The 20,938-nt window shown below is 40.5% G+C and overlaps 1 protein-coding gene across 1 annotated transcript in view; it reads left to right on the top strand.

Annotated features, from left to right (window-relative positions):
• IMPG1 (interphotoreceptor matrix proteoglycan 1) overlaps positions 1-20,938 on the top strand; it is a gene marked incomplete at both ends in the record, with an annotated part of 49,939 nt that overhangs the window by 8,101 nt on the left and 20,900 nt on the right. Inside the window, 3 exon segments of the mRNA XM_084890483.1 lie at positions 14,577-14,702; positions 14,705-14,770; positions 14,773-14,808. Of these exon segments, the coding sequence (XP_084746609.1) occupies positions 14,577-14,702; positions 14,705-14,770; positions 14,773-14,808 (228 nt within the window).

Below are 20,938 nucleotides of genomic sequence, written 5' to 3'. Positions count from 1 at the left end.
GCCACGAGGCAAGGAGCTGTGGGCCTATATCTCCTGTAGCAGGTCAGAGCATATGAAGAGCTAGACTAAAAGAGGGGAGGCTCAGAGGGTCTCCTGAGAGGCATCTGAGACATATTATGGCCGTACAGATACACATCCACATAATCATTCCCCTGTTGATGGACTTCATCCTTGTACGTGTACCCTGGTGCTCACACTAGGCAGGAGTTTCTCCAACATCTAGGCTGCTCTCTCTCTCTCTCTCTCTCTCTCTCTCTCTCTCTCTCTCTCTCTCTCTCTCTCATTGGAGAGAAACAGCGTGTCATAAGTTTTACATGTTTCCAACTTTACCAGATGATATCAAACTGTTTTCCTCAGAGTTTTTTGCCATTTCAGGTGAGAGTTTCTTTTGTTCCAAATCCTCATCCACACTTGGTATTGCCTGACTTTATTTATATGTTTATTTATTTACATATTTATTCACTTATTTATTCATTTTGCCAGTTTACATGGGGTATATAATCGTATCTCATTTTGTGGTTTTAATTTGGATTTCTCTGACTAATAATGAAGTTGAATATCTTTTCATATATTTTGGGTCCTTTTTGTTTCCTCTTCTAAGAAATGCTTAAACAAGTATCTTGCCTCTTTTACATTGTGATGTATGTCTTCTCTTATTGAGTAAGCATAGTTCAATAAAAGTTATGGATGTCAATACTTTTGCAGTTCTTGCAAACCTTGCAAATATCGTCTCCAACTTTGCAGCTTATCGTTTTATCTCTCAATGGTCACCTCTGATGAACATTCTTAATTTTAAGGTAGTTGAACTTTCATATTTTACCTTTCATATTTAAGCCATTACTATTTACTGTATGTGTATGTGTGTGTGAAGTAGGAAAACAATTTTTTAATGTGGATTATCAATTGTTTTGGCACCATTCATTGGGTAATTTCTCCTTTTGTCTCTGCTCTGTGATACTCCCTTTGTCATGAGCATGGGTTTGCCCACTTTGTTGTCCCTGAGCCAATGCCACACTGCTTTAATTATTATAAATCTGTAATAATCATTATATCTTGCAACCATGTTTCCCTGGCTCTGTTCTTTCTGAGAAGCATCTAAGCTATTCTTAACCCTCCACTCTTCCATAATACATTTTAATATTAGTTCACAAGTTCCACAAAACACCTTATTGAGGTTGGCTTAGTGCTGTGTTGAATCTATAGATCAATTTGGGGTGAATTGATACCTTTATAAGGTTGTCTTTCTACCTAAGAACATGGAATATCTTTCTTTTCATTAGTACCTTACAATAAAGCAGCATAATTAACTTAAAAAGGGCTTCCACATCTTGGACTTGACTCTAGTCTGTTTTATTGTCATCATGTGAATGGGCATTCTTATTACCTTTTCTATATAGAAAAGTAATTGTATTTAAATCCCATACCTTTGCTGAATAATCTCAATTGCATCCTTAACTTGATATTGATCTTGAAGGGAATGCTTTTCTAATTCACCATTACGTATGATGCTTGTTTTAGATCTGGGTTTGTTTCACTTTTTATAAATACCCTATGTCATTTTTTTTAAGTAATTCTCTCTTCCTAAGAGTTTTAATTATGAATAAAAATAAAAATGTATTGGAGAGTTCTGTAACTATTGAGATTGCCAAATGGTTTTTCCATTTTAATTCATCAATGTGATAAATTACCTTAATTAATTTTCAAATATCAAACCAACCCTATATTCCTGACATAAATCCATTTTGGTCATGACCTTTTTCACACACTGCTGCATTTCATTTGCTAACACCTTATTTCAAATTGCTGAATTCAAATTCCTAAGTGAGATTAAAGTGTGATATTTTTTTCTCATAGTTTCCTTGTCAGGTTTTGTAAGATTTCATATAAGAATGGAATTCATTTTTCCCTTAATGTTTGATAGAACTCTTTGCTGAGGCTAGAGATTTATATTTATGGAAATAAATTTGACTACTAACTGAAAATTTTAAAAGATATAAAAATAATTAAGCTTTCTATCTTTTTTTATTAGTTTTTGTTGTTATATATTTCTAGTATTTATTCATATAAATGTCATATAAAATTTTAAATTTATTAACAAAATATTATTCATGACATCCTCTGATTGTGTTTTTTATGTCTGCAGAAAGTATAATGATATCCTCCTTTTTCAGTCCTGTGAAAAACTACAGTGTCAGAATTATTATTATACTCTTTTTAGGTTAGAAACATAAAGTATATGGAGATTATTTGCCCAAGTTCAGAAAGTGGCTTAGGAGGCAGAAGGCTCAGGTACTCAAAATGAAGTTTTTCTTCTCTACATGAACTATGCTATCATAGTTCCTTATGCACCTGAAGGTTCAGTAGGTAGAGGTTTGCAGCTGTTTCTGTTTAGTCTGCTAAGTAGTTAAAATATCATTGTTTTGCGGCTATATTGCACCAATGCTATATATATAATTCTCTTTACTCAGAACTCCCAAAATATTCCAGCATCAGGTTTACATCAGGCTACAAAGTAGTGTATTGCATGGTTTATAATGTTAGAATCATGGGGGGGGGGGGGGGGAGAAATTCAAAAAGTAAAGATGTTGAGCTAAATTACACCTGCTTGGGATATAAGTTTTTCAGATATGGTAAGAATTTAACAAGATAAATATGCTCCCAATATATAGCTCTCCTAGGAATTACAGGGAGAGATACCCCATGTTCCAGCACCCCGGCCCAGCTGGAACCAGAAGGCAAGTGGCACCTATCATTCATGTCTCCCATAAGCACATCCTCCTTCCTGTTCCCTGATATTCCTGAGCGCACCCCCGCCTCTGAAGTTAGCTTCTGCCTGCATTTGGGGAAATTTTTTTATAAGCTCTTGGAAGGTCTCTGAATTCCTGCCACTTGTTTCCCACACATTTCCAAACAGATCAGGGACTGAACCTGCCTCCGGCTGTGAATGACCTGGTACTGTTCCAGCAGAACCCTCTGGTTTTCATATCATCCCACTACAATGTCAATCCAAGCTATAAAAATGCTCTGAAAACTATACTATCCCATACAATTGTGAGGTACAATTACAACTCACAGTCCACATCTCTCTGATTTACTTGTAAAAATCCATTCTGAATCTCTTCCCCATCACTTATGTATTTATTTATGCTCCACAATATGAAATATATGGAGAAGGTGCAAAAAAAGCCAACAACACATGATGGTTAAAAATTGAAAAGCAGAAGCAATGAAAAAGGTTACTAGTAGAATTTAAGTCATTGTAAGGATGAAATTATGAAAAGTAGCTAAATGGGGTTGGTCTTGCATGTACACAGAGACAGTGGCTGCCCCATCAGGGTGATCTGGAGGGTGCTACAATGTCCAGCTTATGGAGGAAGCACTGGGTCCTCTTTGTCAACTCCTGAAAATGAGCCTTCGCTAAGCTGGCCAGCAACTTGAACATAATTGCTCTCACTGTTTCACATCCTGTCTTCTTCAACCTGACCTCAGCACTAAACCAACTCCGCTCACCATTTTTTTCCCAAAGCAGTATACTTTACAGTTAATCACAGCTTATAGAAATACCCTGCTCCTCTAACTTTCCAGACGAGCGTATTTAGAGAAGAAAGGATTTTGCTGATCTTGTGTATGTATTCATGTGAGAAGAGTTTACAATCCTTAACATTTTAAACTTTCTGCTAAAATTCTCAAGCAAACTTAGCACTCCAGGAAGAAGCAACAGTGTTGATCCTGTGGTGTCTCACAGCCTTGGACACAACACTACATACCTGAAGGGCCCTTGAAAGTCAACATTCCTATGGCTATGGAATTGCAGGAGGAAGAGAGCCTCTGGAACTGGCATTTGGCTCTGAGTGGACTTCAGCCAAGAGGCTGCATTATGACCTTGAATGAGACCTTCAAGCCACCCCATGACAAGTTGTGTTTCTCTTATTTCCCAGGACAGAGAGGCCATTCATCTTTGAGAACACTCCTCCCTACTCCCCTTCTCCATATGCCCTCTCCTCTACCCCACAAACAGGATGGAAGTCAGCACCCATTCTGTTCTGGGTCCAGGTGAAAATGAGGCCCTGCTGACCTCCTGCCTCTCCACACCTTGACCCTTACCAGTCATGCAGAGCTCACCACCCCACCCTCTCCGAGGGCCACTCCCTCTGGACAGAGGAGACAACCTCCTTTCACTTTTCTACTTCCCCCTTGAACTTCAGTGTTGTTCCTACCCACTCACCAAGCTGCATATGCCATCAGCAAAATTTCTCAGCATCTTGTATTTAAATTTGATTCTTCCTATGTTTTTCTTTTTTAAAAAATATATTTTATTGATTTTCTTACAGAGAGGAAGACAGAGGGATAGAGAGTTAGAAACATTGATGAGAGAGAATCATTGATCAGCTGCCTCTTGCACACCCCCTACTGGAGGTGTGCCTGCAACCAAAGTACATGCCCTTGACAGGAATCGAACCTGTGAGCTTTCAGTCCACAGGCCGTCGCTCTATCCACTGAGTCAAAAGAGAGACTTAATACATAAATAATAGAGAGAATAGAAAATAGGAGTTAGCAACTTTTATTTCTTGTAATGGTTTTCCAAGGTTTTAACCCTGTTCTTTCTGATATATCAAGTTTAATGGCTAAATCTGATTTTTTCAATGAGAAGGAAGATAATGCAACCGCTCTAATCGGTGAGAGAAGGGAACATCAATTTTCACCCTCATTATGGAGGAGTGTTGCTGAATAAATACCAGTTTGGGGGGTGAGAAAAGCGGCAGTGGCACCCAGGTTTCCAAAGCTTCAGAGAGGGCCATGTGCAGCGTCCCCTTGGCCTCATTGCTCATCAGTCTAAGGATTGTGAGAGAGTATTCTCTTCACGTATCATTAGAGAAAACCACTGGGAGTCTCCTACATTTCTATAATCCTCTTTTCTATCACTTATTCCAGCACACTTCACAGGGTGGAGGTTTATTGGACACAGTATGTAGGAAGAGAGATGGGAAAACAAGGTTTGGAAGTGCCTATGTTTGTGCAGAAAACGGTGGGCTTGAAATCCATAGAATGTTCTGGAACAGCATTACACCAGGCATACAGTATCTCTGCAGGATTTCTGAGGCATATTCAGATGTTAAGCATAATGCCCATTTAGTTGCCCTTGCTCTGTGAGAACATTTTTCTGTGATTGAGCATTTCTCCTAATGTGAGGGCGGACCAGATATAACAGATCACAGACATGCTGAGCATTTGCATACAGGCCCTCGCTGTTTTTTGGTAAAGTGGGAAAGTTTATGCAGGATTCAACTATTATTTTTTTTAAACTTTCATTCATTAATTTTTTAAACTAGGCCCTGAAATGTTATCCATATTCTCTCTACAGAGTTGTGTTTTCCAAAAGAGATTTTTCTCTTGTAGGAACTCCAGTAACCTTTGTCTCTACTGTTAATTTGTTCATTAAGCCATTATAGCCATTTCCCTTGGGGGGAAAATAATGGGTTTGCTAAGTACTTACACCAGTGGCCTTTGCTTTCATAACAGTGCTTCTGGGAAAGCCCCATTCTCAGTTTCCTGTTGTCTATAATTGTCACTCTATGTATACAGTAATCCTATATTGTAAGCCTGCAGAGCTCAATGGCTAGAAAATACTCCTCTGGAAGAAACAGTTTGGTGAGGAGTGGTCCAAAGAGTTTAGTAGGGATCCACTTTAATACCTAATCAAGAAAGAAACTAATTCATGGGCAAAGCTGAGCCCTGAAGTGGAAACTTTATAAGCAGCCTATGACTGGAAGCTAACTTTGATGCAGAAAGGATGAAAATATTGTTATGGGGTCGAACCCTGGGTTCAAAATAAGACCACCAGAGGCTGATGATTTATATAAAAAAAAAAAAAAGGCAAAGATTTATTGAAATATCTGGCCAGGACAGCCACAAGAGCACCACACGCAGGCGGACTCCACATGACTGCACTGCTTTAGGGGCAGGTAGTTCTTTTTAAAGGTTCTGAGAAGGAAAACCCCCATTCTGCAACAAACTGCTGTTTGGAATTTTCTGCTGTTCTTCCTAGATAAAATGTTGCTTTTTAGTTTGCCTCAGCCCGTTTGAAGAATGATGAAGATAAACTTAGGTGTCTGACCTTGTAGGCCAGAGACCAGATATTGAGACAATCTCAATACCATGTCAGGTGTACCTTCTCAATTGGATAGAACTGTATTGTTTTTCAAGGCCAGTATCAAGATAACCACTAAGTGCACACAGGGCTGGCTCTTTAATTTAAAAAAAAAAAAAAATGGAAGTTCTGCCTGTAACCTTGCTTAGAATTTGAATTCATCTTATTTCAAATATATTCTTTGGTGATATGGCAGGGAGATGGTGAGGCTGTGAAGATTTCCAGGCTATCAGTCAACACCAAGGTCATGCAGCCGCCAGCCTAGAACCTGAAGTAGAAAACATACTTTTGAATGAAGGGCTAGCCTTCACTTTAGCCAGTAGACACCCTTAGGCAATGCTTAGGCAATCTAACTTTAAAACAATGAATGAAGGGTCAAAGACCCAGTCTTTGAGACCTGCCACTTCACCCTTGGCCAGGTTTAACTTGTTCTCAGAATAAAGTAATGTTTGTATTTAGTTTGTTTGTTTGTTTTTGTTGTTGTAGTTTATTTGGTATGTATTTAGTTTTTGAATCTAGCTGTTGTTTCATTAATTTCCCTTTCTATATATCTGGAAATATGATGTATTGATGCAGAAAGGATCATAGCTATACTGGGTTGACATAGTTATACTGGGTTGCAGGATCTGGGTCATCTCCAGAATAGAGGGGCTAAGGAAATTTAATTTAAATCCTTAAATCTTCAGTGTCAACCGCTTTCCTTAGCTTGTTGCAAGTTGACCTGCCGGTGGACATGTTGTCCTCTTCCTGCCCACCTAATTATTTTCCATCTGCCAGGCCTTTCCTGAGAAACTCCTAGCCCAATGGGAGTGCATCCCACCATGCTAAATCTCAGCCCTTCCTCAACTGTCTTTTTTGATGCAAAATCACCACCCTCGCCACCAACTCCATCAATAACTGTCAATACTCAGCATGTGCAATTCCAATCTCAAAGTGATTAATGGGGTTACCTTTATTTTTCAGCATCAAGAGTTCAGTACATTATGTGTTAGATAGCGACACCTTCTGGTGAAACATCACATGAGGAGAGAATGAAGGGATGCAATGTTGGTAGCTCTTTGCCTGTGGTGGCAGAGGAATCCTCACACATATGGGAGTTTGTTTTTTGTGGGGTTTTTTGTTTGTTTTGTTTTGTTTTGTTTTGTTTTTAAGGAAAGGAGATAAAAACAGATCTTTCAAAAAGTTTTGCTGGGTAAATAGAAAAACTGGTCAGTAGCTGGAGGGGTAGTGGTATCAAGGGAAAATGAGTGCATTGGCCTGTGGACTGAAAGGTCCTGGGTTCTATTAGGGTTAAGGGCACATCCCTGGGTTGCTGGATTGATTCCTGGTGAGGTGCGTGCAGGAGGCAGTTGATCAATGAGTCTCTCTCATCATTGATGTTTCTATCTCCCTCTCCCTTCCTCTCTAAAATCAGTTTTTAAAAAAATTAAATAGAAGGGAAAACTCCTCACGCAGTCACAGGAGGGAGAGTAGAGCATTTCGGCATGGATGCAGCCAGGGAGCAGATGCAGTGCTGGAAATTCATAAAATTCTCTTCAAGCTCCTCTTGTTCTCAATAAAATGTGAAGCAAGGTCATCAGCTGGGAGTGAGAATTGGCAAGAAAGGCAGGAAATCTGAGGAAATTTGTGTGCAGTTTTCCAAGGGAGTTTGAAACTCAGTGGACCAGGGAAATACAGTGTAATATAATTTGAGGACCGTAAATTTAAAGTGAGCCCTGTTGGTTGTTCTTTTTCTCCAGCCTTGTTCAGCTACAAGGGTGCAGGTGTGGAGTAGGCAGAGGGTTGGATTTAACCATGCTTATGGTTTTGCCTAGCAACTACAATAATGGAGGGACCAGGAAGTGGAGGGCTTGTCATCTTAAAAGGCCGGGCAATATTAATATTTTCTCTCATTGATGCCCGTGTTTTTAATTGGTTCCATTTATTATTTATTTGCTCTTGGACAGAATGAAAGATTCTGGGAATGATGACTTGTCTAAAATATACTTTATGCCTAAACCATCTCCTTTTTTTCTGTTCTTTTGATTTTCTTTCACAAAGGAGTTTTTTGTCTTTTCACTTAGGATATTATCTTTAATAAGATGGCTGTGTCCAAAACTTCTGAAATTAGACACTATAGTAGGGAGTACAAATTTCAGTAGGAGGTTGCAATAATATAGGTGAAGAGACAGATGAAGCTATTTTTCATGATCTAATGTGTTTTTTTTAAAATGAATCTAATTTAAATATTATAAAAGACCCATTACTATTTCCACAGGACTTTATTATTAATTCACTTAGTGAGTATGTATTGCATATCTGACATGTATAAAACATTCTGCTAGGCAGGCACCAAGGTGGCTTGGGATAACGCAGGATTAAAATACTGAGGTATTTGTAGTCTAAACTAGACTTGTGCTTGCAAGTATAAAGATGTTTACAGCCTAAAGAGGTAAATTCCTGTATTTATAATAAACTAGAGGCACTCAGGGTTCCCTCAGCCCAGCCTGCACCCTCTCACAGGGAGCTCGCTGAGAGTGGGCAAAAGCCATCAGTCAGACATTCTTTTTTTTTTAAATATATTTTATTGATTTTTTTACAGAGAGGAAGGGAGAGAGATAGAGAGCTAGAAACATCGATGAGAGAGAAACATCGACCAGCCGCCTCTTGCACACCCCCTACCGGGGATGTGCCCGCAACCAAGGTACATGCCCTTGACCGGAATCGAACCTGGGACCCTTCAGTCCGCAGACCAACGCTCTACCACTGAGACAAACCAGTTTTGGCCAGTCAGACATTCTTAATGCTGTCAAAAAGGCCAGAGGGGCTGCCGCTGCTGCGCTCCCAGCCATGTGCCTGGCTTCTGGCTGAACAGAACTACACTGACCACCAGGGGCAGCTCCTGCATTGAATGTCTGCCCCCTAGTGTGTCATAGTGACCAGCTGCTCTGCCATTCAGTCCATTTGTATATTAGCCTTTTATTATATAGCATTACTGTGCAAGCACTACAACACATGATATCTGTTCATCTAATTTACCACCAATACTATACTGGGCCTGAAACATAGTATGCACCTGGTGAATATGGTGGGCCAGTAAGTGCAATGGAGATATGAGCCATGCTAGAGGAACAGGAGGAAGCAATGAATAAACTCTGAACATAGGATCTGAGAAAGCTTAGGAGAGAAGGAGAGAAAGCTTAGAAGCTGGCCCTTAAAGGAAAAGTAGGAGTCCAACAAACAAAGAATAGAAGGGCCCTTCAGTATGAAATAGCAGACGAGCTCGAGATGAGCCCTACAGCAAAGCACAGAAAGACTTCAGGACATACACAATCTATCTGTGGACAGCAATACCAGAGACCAGTGTACTAGAAAGGAACAGCTATGCTAGGAAGTGAGTGCAAGGATTATTCGGTGAAGGAGTTCTTATGGAGCACTTACACTGTTCCCAGCACTGCTTTAAGGCCTGCACATGCAGTAACCCATTTAGAATCACAGGGATCCTGAAAGAGAGGCACTACTATCCTCTATTTCACAGGTGAGGAAACTCAGGCACAGAGAGGCCAAGTGCTTCCAAGTTACACATCTAGTAAGTCACAGAGCCAGCGCCCTGGTTACCATCCTATATAATAAAGAGGTAATATGCAAATTGACTATCACTCCAACACACAAGATGGCTGCCCCCATGTGGTCAAAGATGGCCACCACAAGATGGCCAGCAAGGGAGGGAAGTTGTAGGTGATTAGGCCAGCAGGGAGGGCAGTCAGGAGGGACCAGGCCTGCAGGGGAGGGCAGTTAGTAGTGATCAGGACAGCAGAGGAAGGCAGTTGGAGGAGACCAGGCCTGCAGGGGAGGGCAGATGGGGGGACCATCCTTGCAGGGGAGGGCAATTGGGGGTGACCAGGCTGGCAAGGGAGGGCAGTTAGGGGTCACCAGGCTAGCAAGGGAAGGAAGTCAGGGGTGACTGGGCCAGCAGGGGAGGGCAGTTGGGGGCAACCAGGCCAGCAGGGGAGCAGTTAGGCATTGATCAGGCTGGCAGGGGAGTGGTTAGAGGGTGATCAGGCTGGCAGACAGGCAAGCGTTGGGAGCCAGCAGTCCTGGATTGTGAGAGGGATGTCTGACTGCCTGTTTAGGCCCGACCCCACCAGGATTGGGCCTAAACAGCAATCAGACATCCCTCCAGGGGTCCCAGATTGGGGAAGGTGCAGCCTGGGCTGAAGAACAACCTCCTCTCCCCCATGGATGAATTTTGTGCACCGGGCCTCTAGTTGTCACTATAAAAACATTGTGAATAGTTAAGTGATCTACAGTATGATTTGTGTTGCTACTGCATTTTTCTTTCACAAATAATGAACATATTTAAGTTAAATTTAGACAGTAACCACCATGAGTATTAGCTGTTCATCTTTATTTGGAGATTCTAACTAGTCAAATATATCAATATTAATTTCCATTTTTGTCTTTGCCTCCTTCAATAATATTACTATTTCCTAAAACTACTGGTTTAAGGATAGTTTTACTGGTAATTAACCTACAAAATAATATAGTACAATTGCATTTGTTTTTGTACAAATTTATAATCTATTTAACCAAAATTTTCCAATATGCTTGAATTCTATAAAAGGTGGGGGTTTTTTATTGTTTATTTTTTTCTGAAATCACTTTGCCCCTTTTTTCTCTTTCTAACTTTGAACTTCATCTGGAGATAGTTGTTGATGGCAGCTAACTCATCATCATACAGGTTATAGTTATGTTTTGTCATCATCTTAGAGAAATATTTCTTCCTCAAAAAATGTTTCCAATCTTCTATTAAATATGCTCCCTTTTCAACCACCAATTTATTCTCATTAAACTTCTATCTATTTTTCCCCAAATACTTATATAAACTCAAATTTTAACTCATGAAAATATATCCAAAGAATCAGATTTCCGTTCAATATCAAGGTTACAATTTATGCAGCACTGGAGGGAAGCATCTAATAAGATCTAATTGCTTTACCCACGAGTGCTTTCATTAGCTCCAATAAATAACACTCTTTTTTACCTCATTAAAATCTTCGACATTCCATATTGTAATTCTTAAAAAAAAAAAAAAAAAAAAAAAAAAAAAAAGGGTTTATTTTATCTGAAATCCTTGGGAAAGACACAGACTTTGTCATTGTGGCCTGTCCTAAAATATCCTTGGATCCAGGTAACCAGAAGTCCCTGTTCTCAGAGATCTTGCAATGACTTGGGTGGGGACACAGGCAAAATATTCTGATCCTTCTCAGATAATAATAATATTATAAGGAGTTCTCGTTTTTGTTTTATATAATCTAGAGAAACACAGCAGGCTAAGGTAACTGACACTCGTGTGATACAAGAAGCCAGAGAAAGGTAGAGAATAGCCTAAAGTAGAGAACTGCCTAATATAGGGAAATATCAGAACTATGGAGATATCTGTAAGGCTTTGCTCTACCAGAGGGCAGAAATAGGACTAATGTGTGGACACCATCAGAAGGTAACTTCCAGCTAAAAGGAATGAATTGTCTAAACAGAGATAGCATTCAAAAATGGAACAAGGTGTTTCCTATAGCAGCCATTTGTAGAGTATTAACCTGGGATTTCCTCCAGCAGGGAGACATGAAAAACTGGGTGCTTATATACGTTATTTTTCAAACAAGGACACATTTGAGAATAAAAGTATAACAGCAGTAAACCAGGATATCCCAAGCAAACTGAATCTCTGTCACACTAACTCACCCTTGTTGTTGACCACCAGCTGTGTGGGTATGTTCACACGTGGAAAATAGTGGGAAAGTGGCCTCTTAGGGGAAAGGGAATGCATCAGAACTCATGGGAATGCTAAGAAACGTCTCACCCCTTCACATTCTCACCCTGATAGGATGAAATCCAAAGACCTGGATCTATGTGAGCAAGCCGTGCTATGAGCAAAGTGTAAGATCCAGAGGGATCCAACCAGGGAAATCCCAGGACCGGGGCATTGTTCCCAGAGCCAGGGTGGAGTAAATACAAGTTATTAAATTAAAATTTTAAAAAAGTAAGAGCAGAGCCATTCCCAAAGGACTGAAGATTGTGGAGATGATGGTGGAGGTGAAAGCAGGGCTAGTCTAACAGTAGGACTCCTTGCATTGCAGGCAGGCACTGAGAGAAAAATGGAACAATGCAAGGTGTATGGGGAGCCAGGTTTCCCCATGATCTGTGTCTACCATGCCAGGTAGGCCTAGATTTATTCAATTTATTCAATGAAGCACACTTTTTCTTAATGGAAATTGAAATATAATTACAAAAACTTTACTACAACTTACCACACTGTAGTTAACATCTGTTTTAAAATGTATTAAAAACTAGATGCCTAGTGCATGAATTCATGCATGAGTGGGGTCTAGCCAGCCTGCCCCAATCAGGGCCAATCGGGGCAGGACCGGCTGGGGAGGAGGGGACATGAGATCAGGCCCATTTGCCAACCACAGTGCGAATCATAGCAACCTGCCATTCCGGTTGTTCTGGTTGGTCTGGTCACTTGACTTTTATATATATAAACATTCCTAAAGTAAAATTTCCATTTTACCAACTGCCATGGGCACTAACGACTGTAGACTCGGTTCCTGTGCCCCTTCATGCACTTTGCCCTGATGTTGAAAGGGCACCTTCCACTTCACCAGGCAGCCAAGATGACGCAGGGAAACCTGATCCCAGTCCACAGCTAAAGTGAGCCACTCAGGGTAATCTCAGTCCCCTGCCCCATAGTTAAGCCCCACTGCCATGTTTCTTCACAACTGGTGCTGGTCCAGATATGCAGCATAAATCAGCCATACTTTAGAAAAGGCTAATTTTCAACATGAACAAGGGCAAGCATGTTTACCTCAGTGGAGCCAGCCTATGGGGACAGTCACCACATGAAAGAGCTGAGCAAGGGGAAGGAGAAGATGGCAGAAAGGCAGAGCCAGGGCTTTGTTTTCACCAGGCATCCCCTACCTTCTGCTTCCCTTTGTATGAAATTATAACTTCCTCGTTGTTTAAGCCAGTTTGAAGTAGATGATCTCTACTCTTCTGCTGAAAGTACCATTATAGACCCGCAAAACAGTGCTTCCCCCGCTGGAGTCCCCTGGCCCTGGAGACTCAATTCCATGTTCCACTCAGAGGTTATGATGTGTTTGTATGGTGTGTTAGCTGGGTGAGCAAATGAACCTCTTATCTCCCTTCCTCTCTGGAGATTCTGAAGAATTTATCACTGCCCCAAACTGACCAAGCACTCTGAGACTCTTCACAGTGACAAAGATATGTGTTCCCACGAAAATGAAGGAGGAACTTTCATGCTTCGCAACAGATGTGAGTTGCTCTCCAGCCACTCTGCTTGGGTTTCTGCCTGAAATGTACCACATTTCAAAAGATATTTGTTTGAGAGCCTTCTTTAGTAGAATAAGAATATAAATCTCTGCAAGCCACACGCTTCTGCTCCCAAGGAGCCATGGTGAGTGGTCCCAATTCAAGAATTCCTTTCTCAAATGGTGCAATGGATAAGAGGACAGAGATTGAATGGGAGAGGACTCGAGATTTGACTACACTGTTAACATGACCCAATACCTCTAACCCTCAGTACCTACTGTGTGGTAAACTGAGAAAAATAGTTTCTGTTTCATCTATAATATATAGGAGAGCTTTTGTGAGAATGATATGAGATAATACATATGAAAATTTTCAAAACAAAACAGTACTCACTGAATGTAAGCATAGGCAGTTAAAAATGAAGTCTAGACACAGCAGAGCCAGCAAAAAGAAACAAATGGCTTGGGGAGTTTGATCCTCTGCCAGCTTCCTCTCTTAGCTGGCCCCTTCACCTTTCCCCTCCCCACCCTGCATAAAACACAAGCTTGCTCTGTCAATGCAGCTCTAAGACATGTCCTGGCCCTCCCTCCCTTTCAACCATATTGACACCCTCGGAGCCCCACACATAAGGAAATCGTAGGGCTGCCGCTCATCACTCACCGGCAGGAAGCTGTTTTGTTGCCTTCCCGCTCACCCCCAGGTTTTCAGAAGCACTCCACTTCGTCATCGAGAGTATACCCCCGGGTTTCACAATGCTCTATCACTTCCCACTTCAACTATAATGTCTGTCAAAAGAGGCATCTCTCGGGAGGCTTGAGTGCTAAGTGGGGAGCGATTTTTAGAGAGATGTGTGGGAAATGGTTTCAATATTTGGCAGTTCCTAAAGGCAGGATGATTTGAGATGTTGGTGTCTTGTTGTTTTTTAAATACTTCATCAGCTCATAATACCCCCTTATTTCTGAAAGTGCCTTGTCATTGGAATAATACATTTGGCAGTTGCACCAAAGTAGAATTTTCATAAAGCAGAGGATTACCATTTTTTGTTTGTGCCATTCATTCATCATGTTTCACATATAATCACATAAATGTATTCACTAGGAAATCGACCTTTCTTTTTCAGATCTCTCCATCAAAATGTACCATTCTGAAACTAAAGACATAGACAATGCTCCAAGAATCGAATCAGCTGAAAGTCCTGCAAAAATGTATAAGGTGTCAACCACGAGACAAGTATTCGATTTGGCAAGGATCGAACAAAAAGATCAGCATTTTTTCCAACTGGGGTTAAAGTCTGTCCCCTGGAATCCATGAGACAGATTTAGCCAGCCTTCAAGCTTATTACAGATTGAGAGGTAAGAAAAGAGATGAAACCTGCTTAGCCTTTTCTTCTTTCCATCCCTTCCCCTCTATTCATCTAGGGGTCATATTCAGCCCAGAAGTCCCAGTCTCTCCTTTAGTCACAAGAGTTATAAAAACCTGCACACTAATCGGAGAGTAATGAATAATAAACATTTAGAGCAATGACAGGTATCTGCTCTTACGTTTTATAATGATGATAATAATGTCCTGTGCAATACAGAGCCATTAGGGCAGTTAGCAAGTCACCAGAAAAGCCTTGGTATCTGAGTTTTACCTCTTTTATTTTTGTCAAGGTCCAATATTGGACTTTAATGTTGTTATTATGAAGTAAAAACAGGGGATGATTGCAATGTCAGGAACCTGAGCAAGTTGATTTATGACTTAAGATTTCATTTTTCAAAAGCAACATTACAATCCAGATACTCTCTCCCCCCTGGATAAGGTTAAAGGGTTTACTGCTGATTCAGCAAAAACCTCTGAGGCTTGGAAACCTGGAGGCACGTCCAAATGCAGAGGAGCCACAAGTTAACAGGGGTTACCAAGGTACAATGCAGGGTTGTTAATGGGTTCACAACATAATTACTGTGATTTCCAGAGGAGTTCCAGTGCAGTGTTTACCCCAAAACAGCATCACAGAATTCTTACTGTGTCCCTGGGCGTCATTATGGAGTTCAATTATACCACAGCCATCAGTATGGCTGTGGTATAATTGAACTATGGCTGCCCTAGTCATTCACTTGGGACATTTTCCATGGCTTTTTCTTTCTTTTCTTTTTTTATTTGATTAAGGTATTACAAATGTGTGGTTATCTCCCATTGTCCCCACTCCCCCATAACCCTGCCCTCGCTCTCACTCCACCGGTGTCTGTGTCCATTGGCTGTGCTTATAATGCATGCATACAAGTCTCTTGGCTGATCTATCCCTCTTACCCCGACCCTCCCCTACCTTCCCTCTGATGTTTGAGCATCTGATCGATGTTGCTCTGTCTCTGGATGTGTTTTTGATCATCCATTTATGTTGTTCATTATAATCCACAAGTGAGTGATATTTATGTCTCTCTGAGTGACTTATCTCACTTAGCATAATGCTCTCCAGCTCCATCCATGTTGTTCCAAATGGTAGGAGTTCCTTTCTTTTTTATAGCAGCATAGTATTCCATTGTATAGATGTACCATATTTTTCTAATCCACTCATCTACTGATGGGCACTTAGGTTGCTTCCAAATCTTAGCTATGGTAAATTGTGCTGCTATGAACACAGGGGTGCATATATCCTTTCTGATTGGTGTTGCTAGTTTCTTGGGATATATTCCTAGAAGCGAGATTGCTGGGTCAAATGGGAGTTCCATTTTTAGTTTTGTGGGTTTTTTTTTTTTAAGGAAATTCCATACAATTCCCCACAGTGGCTATACCAGTCTGCATTCCCACCAGCAGTGCAAGAGAGTTCCTTTTTCTCCGCATCCTTGCCAGCACTTATCATTTGTTTTTTTGTTGATGATAGCCATTCTGACAGCTGTGAGATGGTACCCCATTATCGTTTTGATTTGCATCTCTCAGATGATTAGTGATTTTGAGCATGTTTTCATATTTCTCTTGACCTTCCTTATGTCCTCTTTCGAAAAATATCTATTTAGGTCCGTTGCCCATTTTTTGATTGGGTAGTTTATCTTCCTTTTGTTGAGATGTATGAGTTCTCTGTAAATGGAGATTAAACCCTTATTGGTGCATGGCTTTTTCTTGAAAAAAAAAGGGGGGGGGGAGATCTTTAGTAGCTGCTGTTTAATTCCCCAGGTAGCTCCAAATAATGCAAAGTATCTTGTCCAGCTGAAGCCTAAACTCAGTTCTTCTTACATGTGAAAACGGAGGCAGCTTACTGGTTTCCACCTTGATCACACCAGATGTTTGCTTCCGTTCCAGAAAGCACAGTCACCCTGATCTATTTCAAGCCCATGGACTAAAGCAAGCTAGTTCACTTCTAGCCTGTGACGGGTTGCACATCATGACCACTGGGAAGCATTTCATGGTACTAATATCCCAAAATGTTCTTGAGTATTTACATCTGTAGGAGGTGCAAGTTTCAACTAACCTGGGGAGTTCTCGTTGGGATTTGGAGGCACAATTAACTAACAGTATCAAAAATATCAGGCCTTTTGCTTCTCATATGTCTCCTTTTATGTAGAAATAAAGAGATATTTGCTTTCTGACAGGAGCCACACCCACAGAGAAACAGCAAGTACTGCCTGGATCATAGTCAGAAGGAGGACTCTAAGCATAGAAAATCAAGTGCACCAGACGAATATTCTGAGATCCTAGCACAGCGCCTCCACATAGCTCGTTCTCACTAAATGTTGTTGATGAACACAGGAGGCAAAGAAACAAGTGGCATGTGTAAATTATTCATTTTGAATGTGCCTACACTTTGATTTGATAATGATATAGTAGGTAAATTCCATTTTATTTGTTCAAGTATAAACATATAGTATATGCATCACATTGAATAAGAACACCACTACTGCTAACTATTTCATGACACTTCTAATTCTTTATGACATTCACAAAAAGGACTCATCACAAGTATTTATAGAAAAGACTATTTATTGCTGCAACCAAATTTTGAGCTCTGAATGTTATTATTAGCTCTTTATTTTTACTAGGTCTGCCCCTTTCATTCTTGCCTCCCTAAATGAATCAAACCAAACTGTTTGTCTTCCCATGGCAATGACAGTCCATTATCTTTATGGCTGCCCCTGGGTGATATGAAATTTTACTATTCATCAGCATAGGTTTCTTAAGCCTAACCAATTCAGTTCATAAACTAGAAATAAGATCCAGCTACAAAGCAGTGTTTCTTTGACAGAGTAACCCACTTGTTCTCATAGCTGCTTTTACAAAATTATCTGACATCTTTCAAACTTAGGAGAGAAAGCTCCTACTATCCTCAAGTCAAATGGAATATTGAGCTATTTTCCCCCCCCCCCCCCCAGTAGTTAAAGAAAGCAACACAAGTGAAAATGTTCGTGATGTGAGAGTCTCCCTCCCCTCAACTGGTGGGCGGAGTTATGACATTACTGGCATCTGTCACAGAGACATCCCCAAGACATTGAACCACCAATCAGCACGTGCCAAAGTGCCCTGGAGCCCACCCCTTCCTGTTCCACCCTGGGTCCAACCCTTTCCTGTTCCTCCCCTTAAAAAGACCCCCAGACCAGCCACGTATTGCTTCTCTCCATCGCCATCCATGGAGACAGCCCGGCTGGGTCTTTTTCCTCTCCCTACTCCTTCAATTCTGATTTTTCTACCTCCGTAGTGAGTCCCGCTCATTACTGAGGAATAAACTTTAGTTTAACATATCTTGGTGGTCAGTTTTCTGTGCCTCAAACCTTACACGTGGTAGAATCATAAACATGCTCATCACGAAGCTTTGACAGAGGCAAGTTTGTTTCTGCTAGTGTCCTGAGGAGGGTGAGGGTGGAGGGGTGTGCTCCCACCCAGGTAAACTCCCTCTTCTGTGACTGCCTCCCTTCAAACCATTTGCCCATGTCTCTCTCTCTCTCTTTCCCTTCCTCTATTGTTCTATGTCTCTCCTTCTCTCTCTCTTTCTCCCAACCCCAATATCAAAAGCTAGGTCTTTCTTTCACATTAATGTGTGACTTAGAAAAAGTTAAAAATGGAAGGAATTCTAGTTCTTGCTACTCCAATGTTGTCCATAGACCAGCAGCCTCACCATCACCAATCCGGTAACTTGCTAGACATTCAGATTCCCAGATCCCACTCCAGACCTATTTTCAGATTCTGCATTTTAATAACATCCCTTGTTCCCTTTTTAAAAATATATATATTTATTGATTGACTTCAGAGAGGAAGGGAGAGTTAGAAACATCAATGATGAGAATCATTTGATCGGCTGCCTCTTGCATGCCCCCTACTGGGGATCAAGCCTGCAACCCAGGCATATGTCCTTGACCAGAATTGAACCCAGGACCCTTCAGTCTGCAGATCGATGCTCTATTCACTGAGCCAAGCCAGCTAGGGCAGAGTGTCTTTCTTTTATTTTAGTACAGTTTAAGACATGTTTTTGGTGCCTGTATCTTCCTAGCTTTGCCCCCTTTTCCACCTCAATGACACATAACACCTCCACCCCCAAAAGCAACACAGGCAAGAGTGTGTTAAACTGGTAAACAGAAGGAATGTCACATTATATTTCACTCATTGATATTGTTAGTGAAAGTCACACTAAGCTCTCAAAGGCAGGGCTAGTTTATTTTGTGTATTGTTGTATATCTGGCACTTAGATAGGTTTTTTAACTAAACTAACTGGTCTTATTGGGGAAAGATGGAAGGACAAAGTAGCATCCCCCAAGAGAATGTAAAGTATGTAGGTGAAGGAGGATAGCAAGGAAGCTGGTTTGCTTGGACTGGACCCGCAACTCTTAAGTTTGAACAAATATTGGTTCCTTCTTGCATGGCACATAGACACTTGACTGGAGGTGAAGATCAAAAGACTTCACGATGATTGGTATCCAAAAAGGTGTTAAAACTCTCTGATCCTTGCCTGTGAACATGAGAGAGCTCATGTTCACAAACATGGATTCCTCAGTGAGTGATTATTATATTGGTCTCCAGGTTACTCCTGCCCTTTCCCAAATGTGGAAAACTCAACATTGCTTATAACAGAAGATATCAATTTTTTCACTTAGTCTCCTATAATAACATTTTAATTTTATGCACATTTTTGCATGCTTTTCAGTTGACTTCTAAAGTTTTTATCTTAAATGTAAAGGATTGGATATGTGTAACTTTTGGTGAATTGTACACATTGATATTGAAAACAAAATAAGAATTAGAGCATTCATATGTATCCATTGGAATCTACCACAGCCACTCAATACTTTCCATAAATACTCTCAACAAATACATGAAGGAACTCTTCTTAACAGTAGGAGACATTGCAGGCTCCTTTTTCTCAACACACCCTCACTTCCATTCCCACTGCAGAGTTTTATCTCACTGGAATGTATTATAAGCCTGAAAATCTGTTATTGATTGCTCTGAAATATGTCTCAATAACAAAAAACATATGCATAAATTGAAATATTTTATTCTCTCCTGTTACTTTATGTGTTCAAAGAAATTTCTTCTAGATTTGGTAGCATTTATTGTATAATTACTTTTAATATAATATATAACTATTAATTAGTAGATACAAATTTCAACAAAAATTTTAAGCAAGCCATTATCAACAGATAGATGGAAGACCAGATATGGGTTTGTGGGCACTAATGTTTATAGATACAAAATTAGAAACAAGGCCCTGGAAGAGGCCAATTTAAGTGAAGGACTTGAGCTTAAGCTGCATTAGCTTCAAACTCTGGATAGACTGGGCTGCTTTGGAGGTGTTCTTCTATTAGTTCACATGCTATTACTTACTATTCATATCATGCATTGCTTCAATAAGACTGGGTTTAGCATCAACTGTATATCTTTTTTAAATATATATATATATATATATATTTATTGATTTTTTTACAGAGAGGAAGGGAGAAGGGTAAAGACCCAGAAACACTGATGAGAGAGAAACATAGACCAACTGCCTCCTGCACACCCCCTACTGGGGATGTGCCTGCAACCAAGGTACACGCCCTTGACGGGAATTGAACCTGGGAACCTTCAGTCTGCAGGCCAACGCTCTCTGCACTGAGTCAAACCAGTTAGGGCCATTTATTTCTTTTACCTAATTTCACTTAAATGCTGAGAAAACTTGTTACATAAGTAAGGTGATGGGAATAGAGGAAGTTATGTTCCAGTAATATCCTGACTCTTTAAGTTCCCTTGGCATTATATGCTAACAGACACATCATGAGCTGTCATTGCTATTTTTAATGATCTATCAGATGCTGACTCCATTAGGACTCCTAATGTGTTAAAAGCAAAGAAGCATAAATCACCCTAATTGTAAAAATCCACCCTGACTAACTTCACCTGCTTTCTTAACCTCAAAGCTATGGTGTGTTTCAAATCATCCCTACGTTTGGTAGCCTAGGGGCACTGGGCCCAAATAAGATTAGGGATGAATGAATGGGGGGAGATGGTGATCAAAGGGAAAATGAAGAAGAAAAGGTGTGC

This window comes from Pipistrellus hanaki, assembly GCF_964339955.1.
Source record: "Pipistrellus hanaki genome assembly, chromosome: 7".
Taxonomy (NCBI): Eukaryota; Metazoa; Chordata; class Mammalia; order Chiroptera; family Vespertilionidae; genus Pipistrellus; species Pipistrellus hanaki.
The sequence above is the reverse complement of the archived record's forward strand: the minus strand, read 5'-3'. Positions and strand labels throughout refer to the sequence as shown.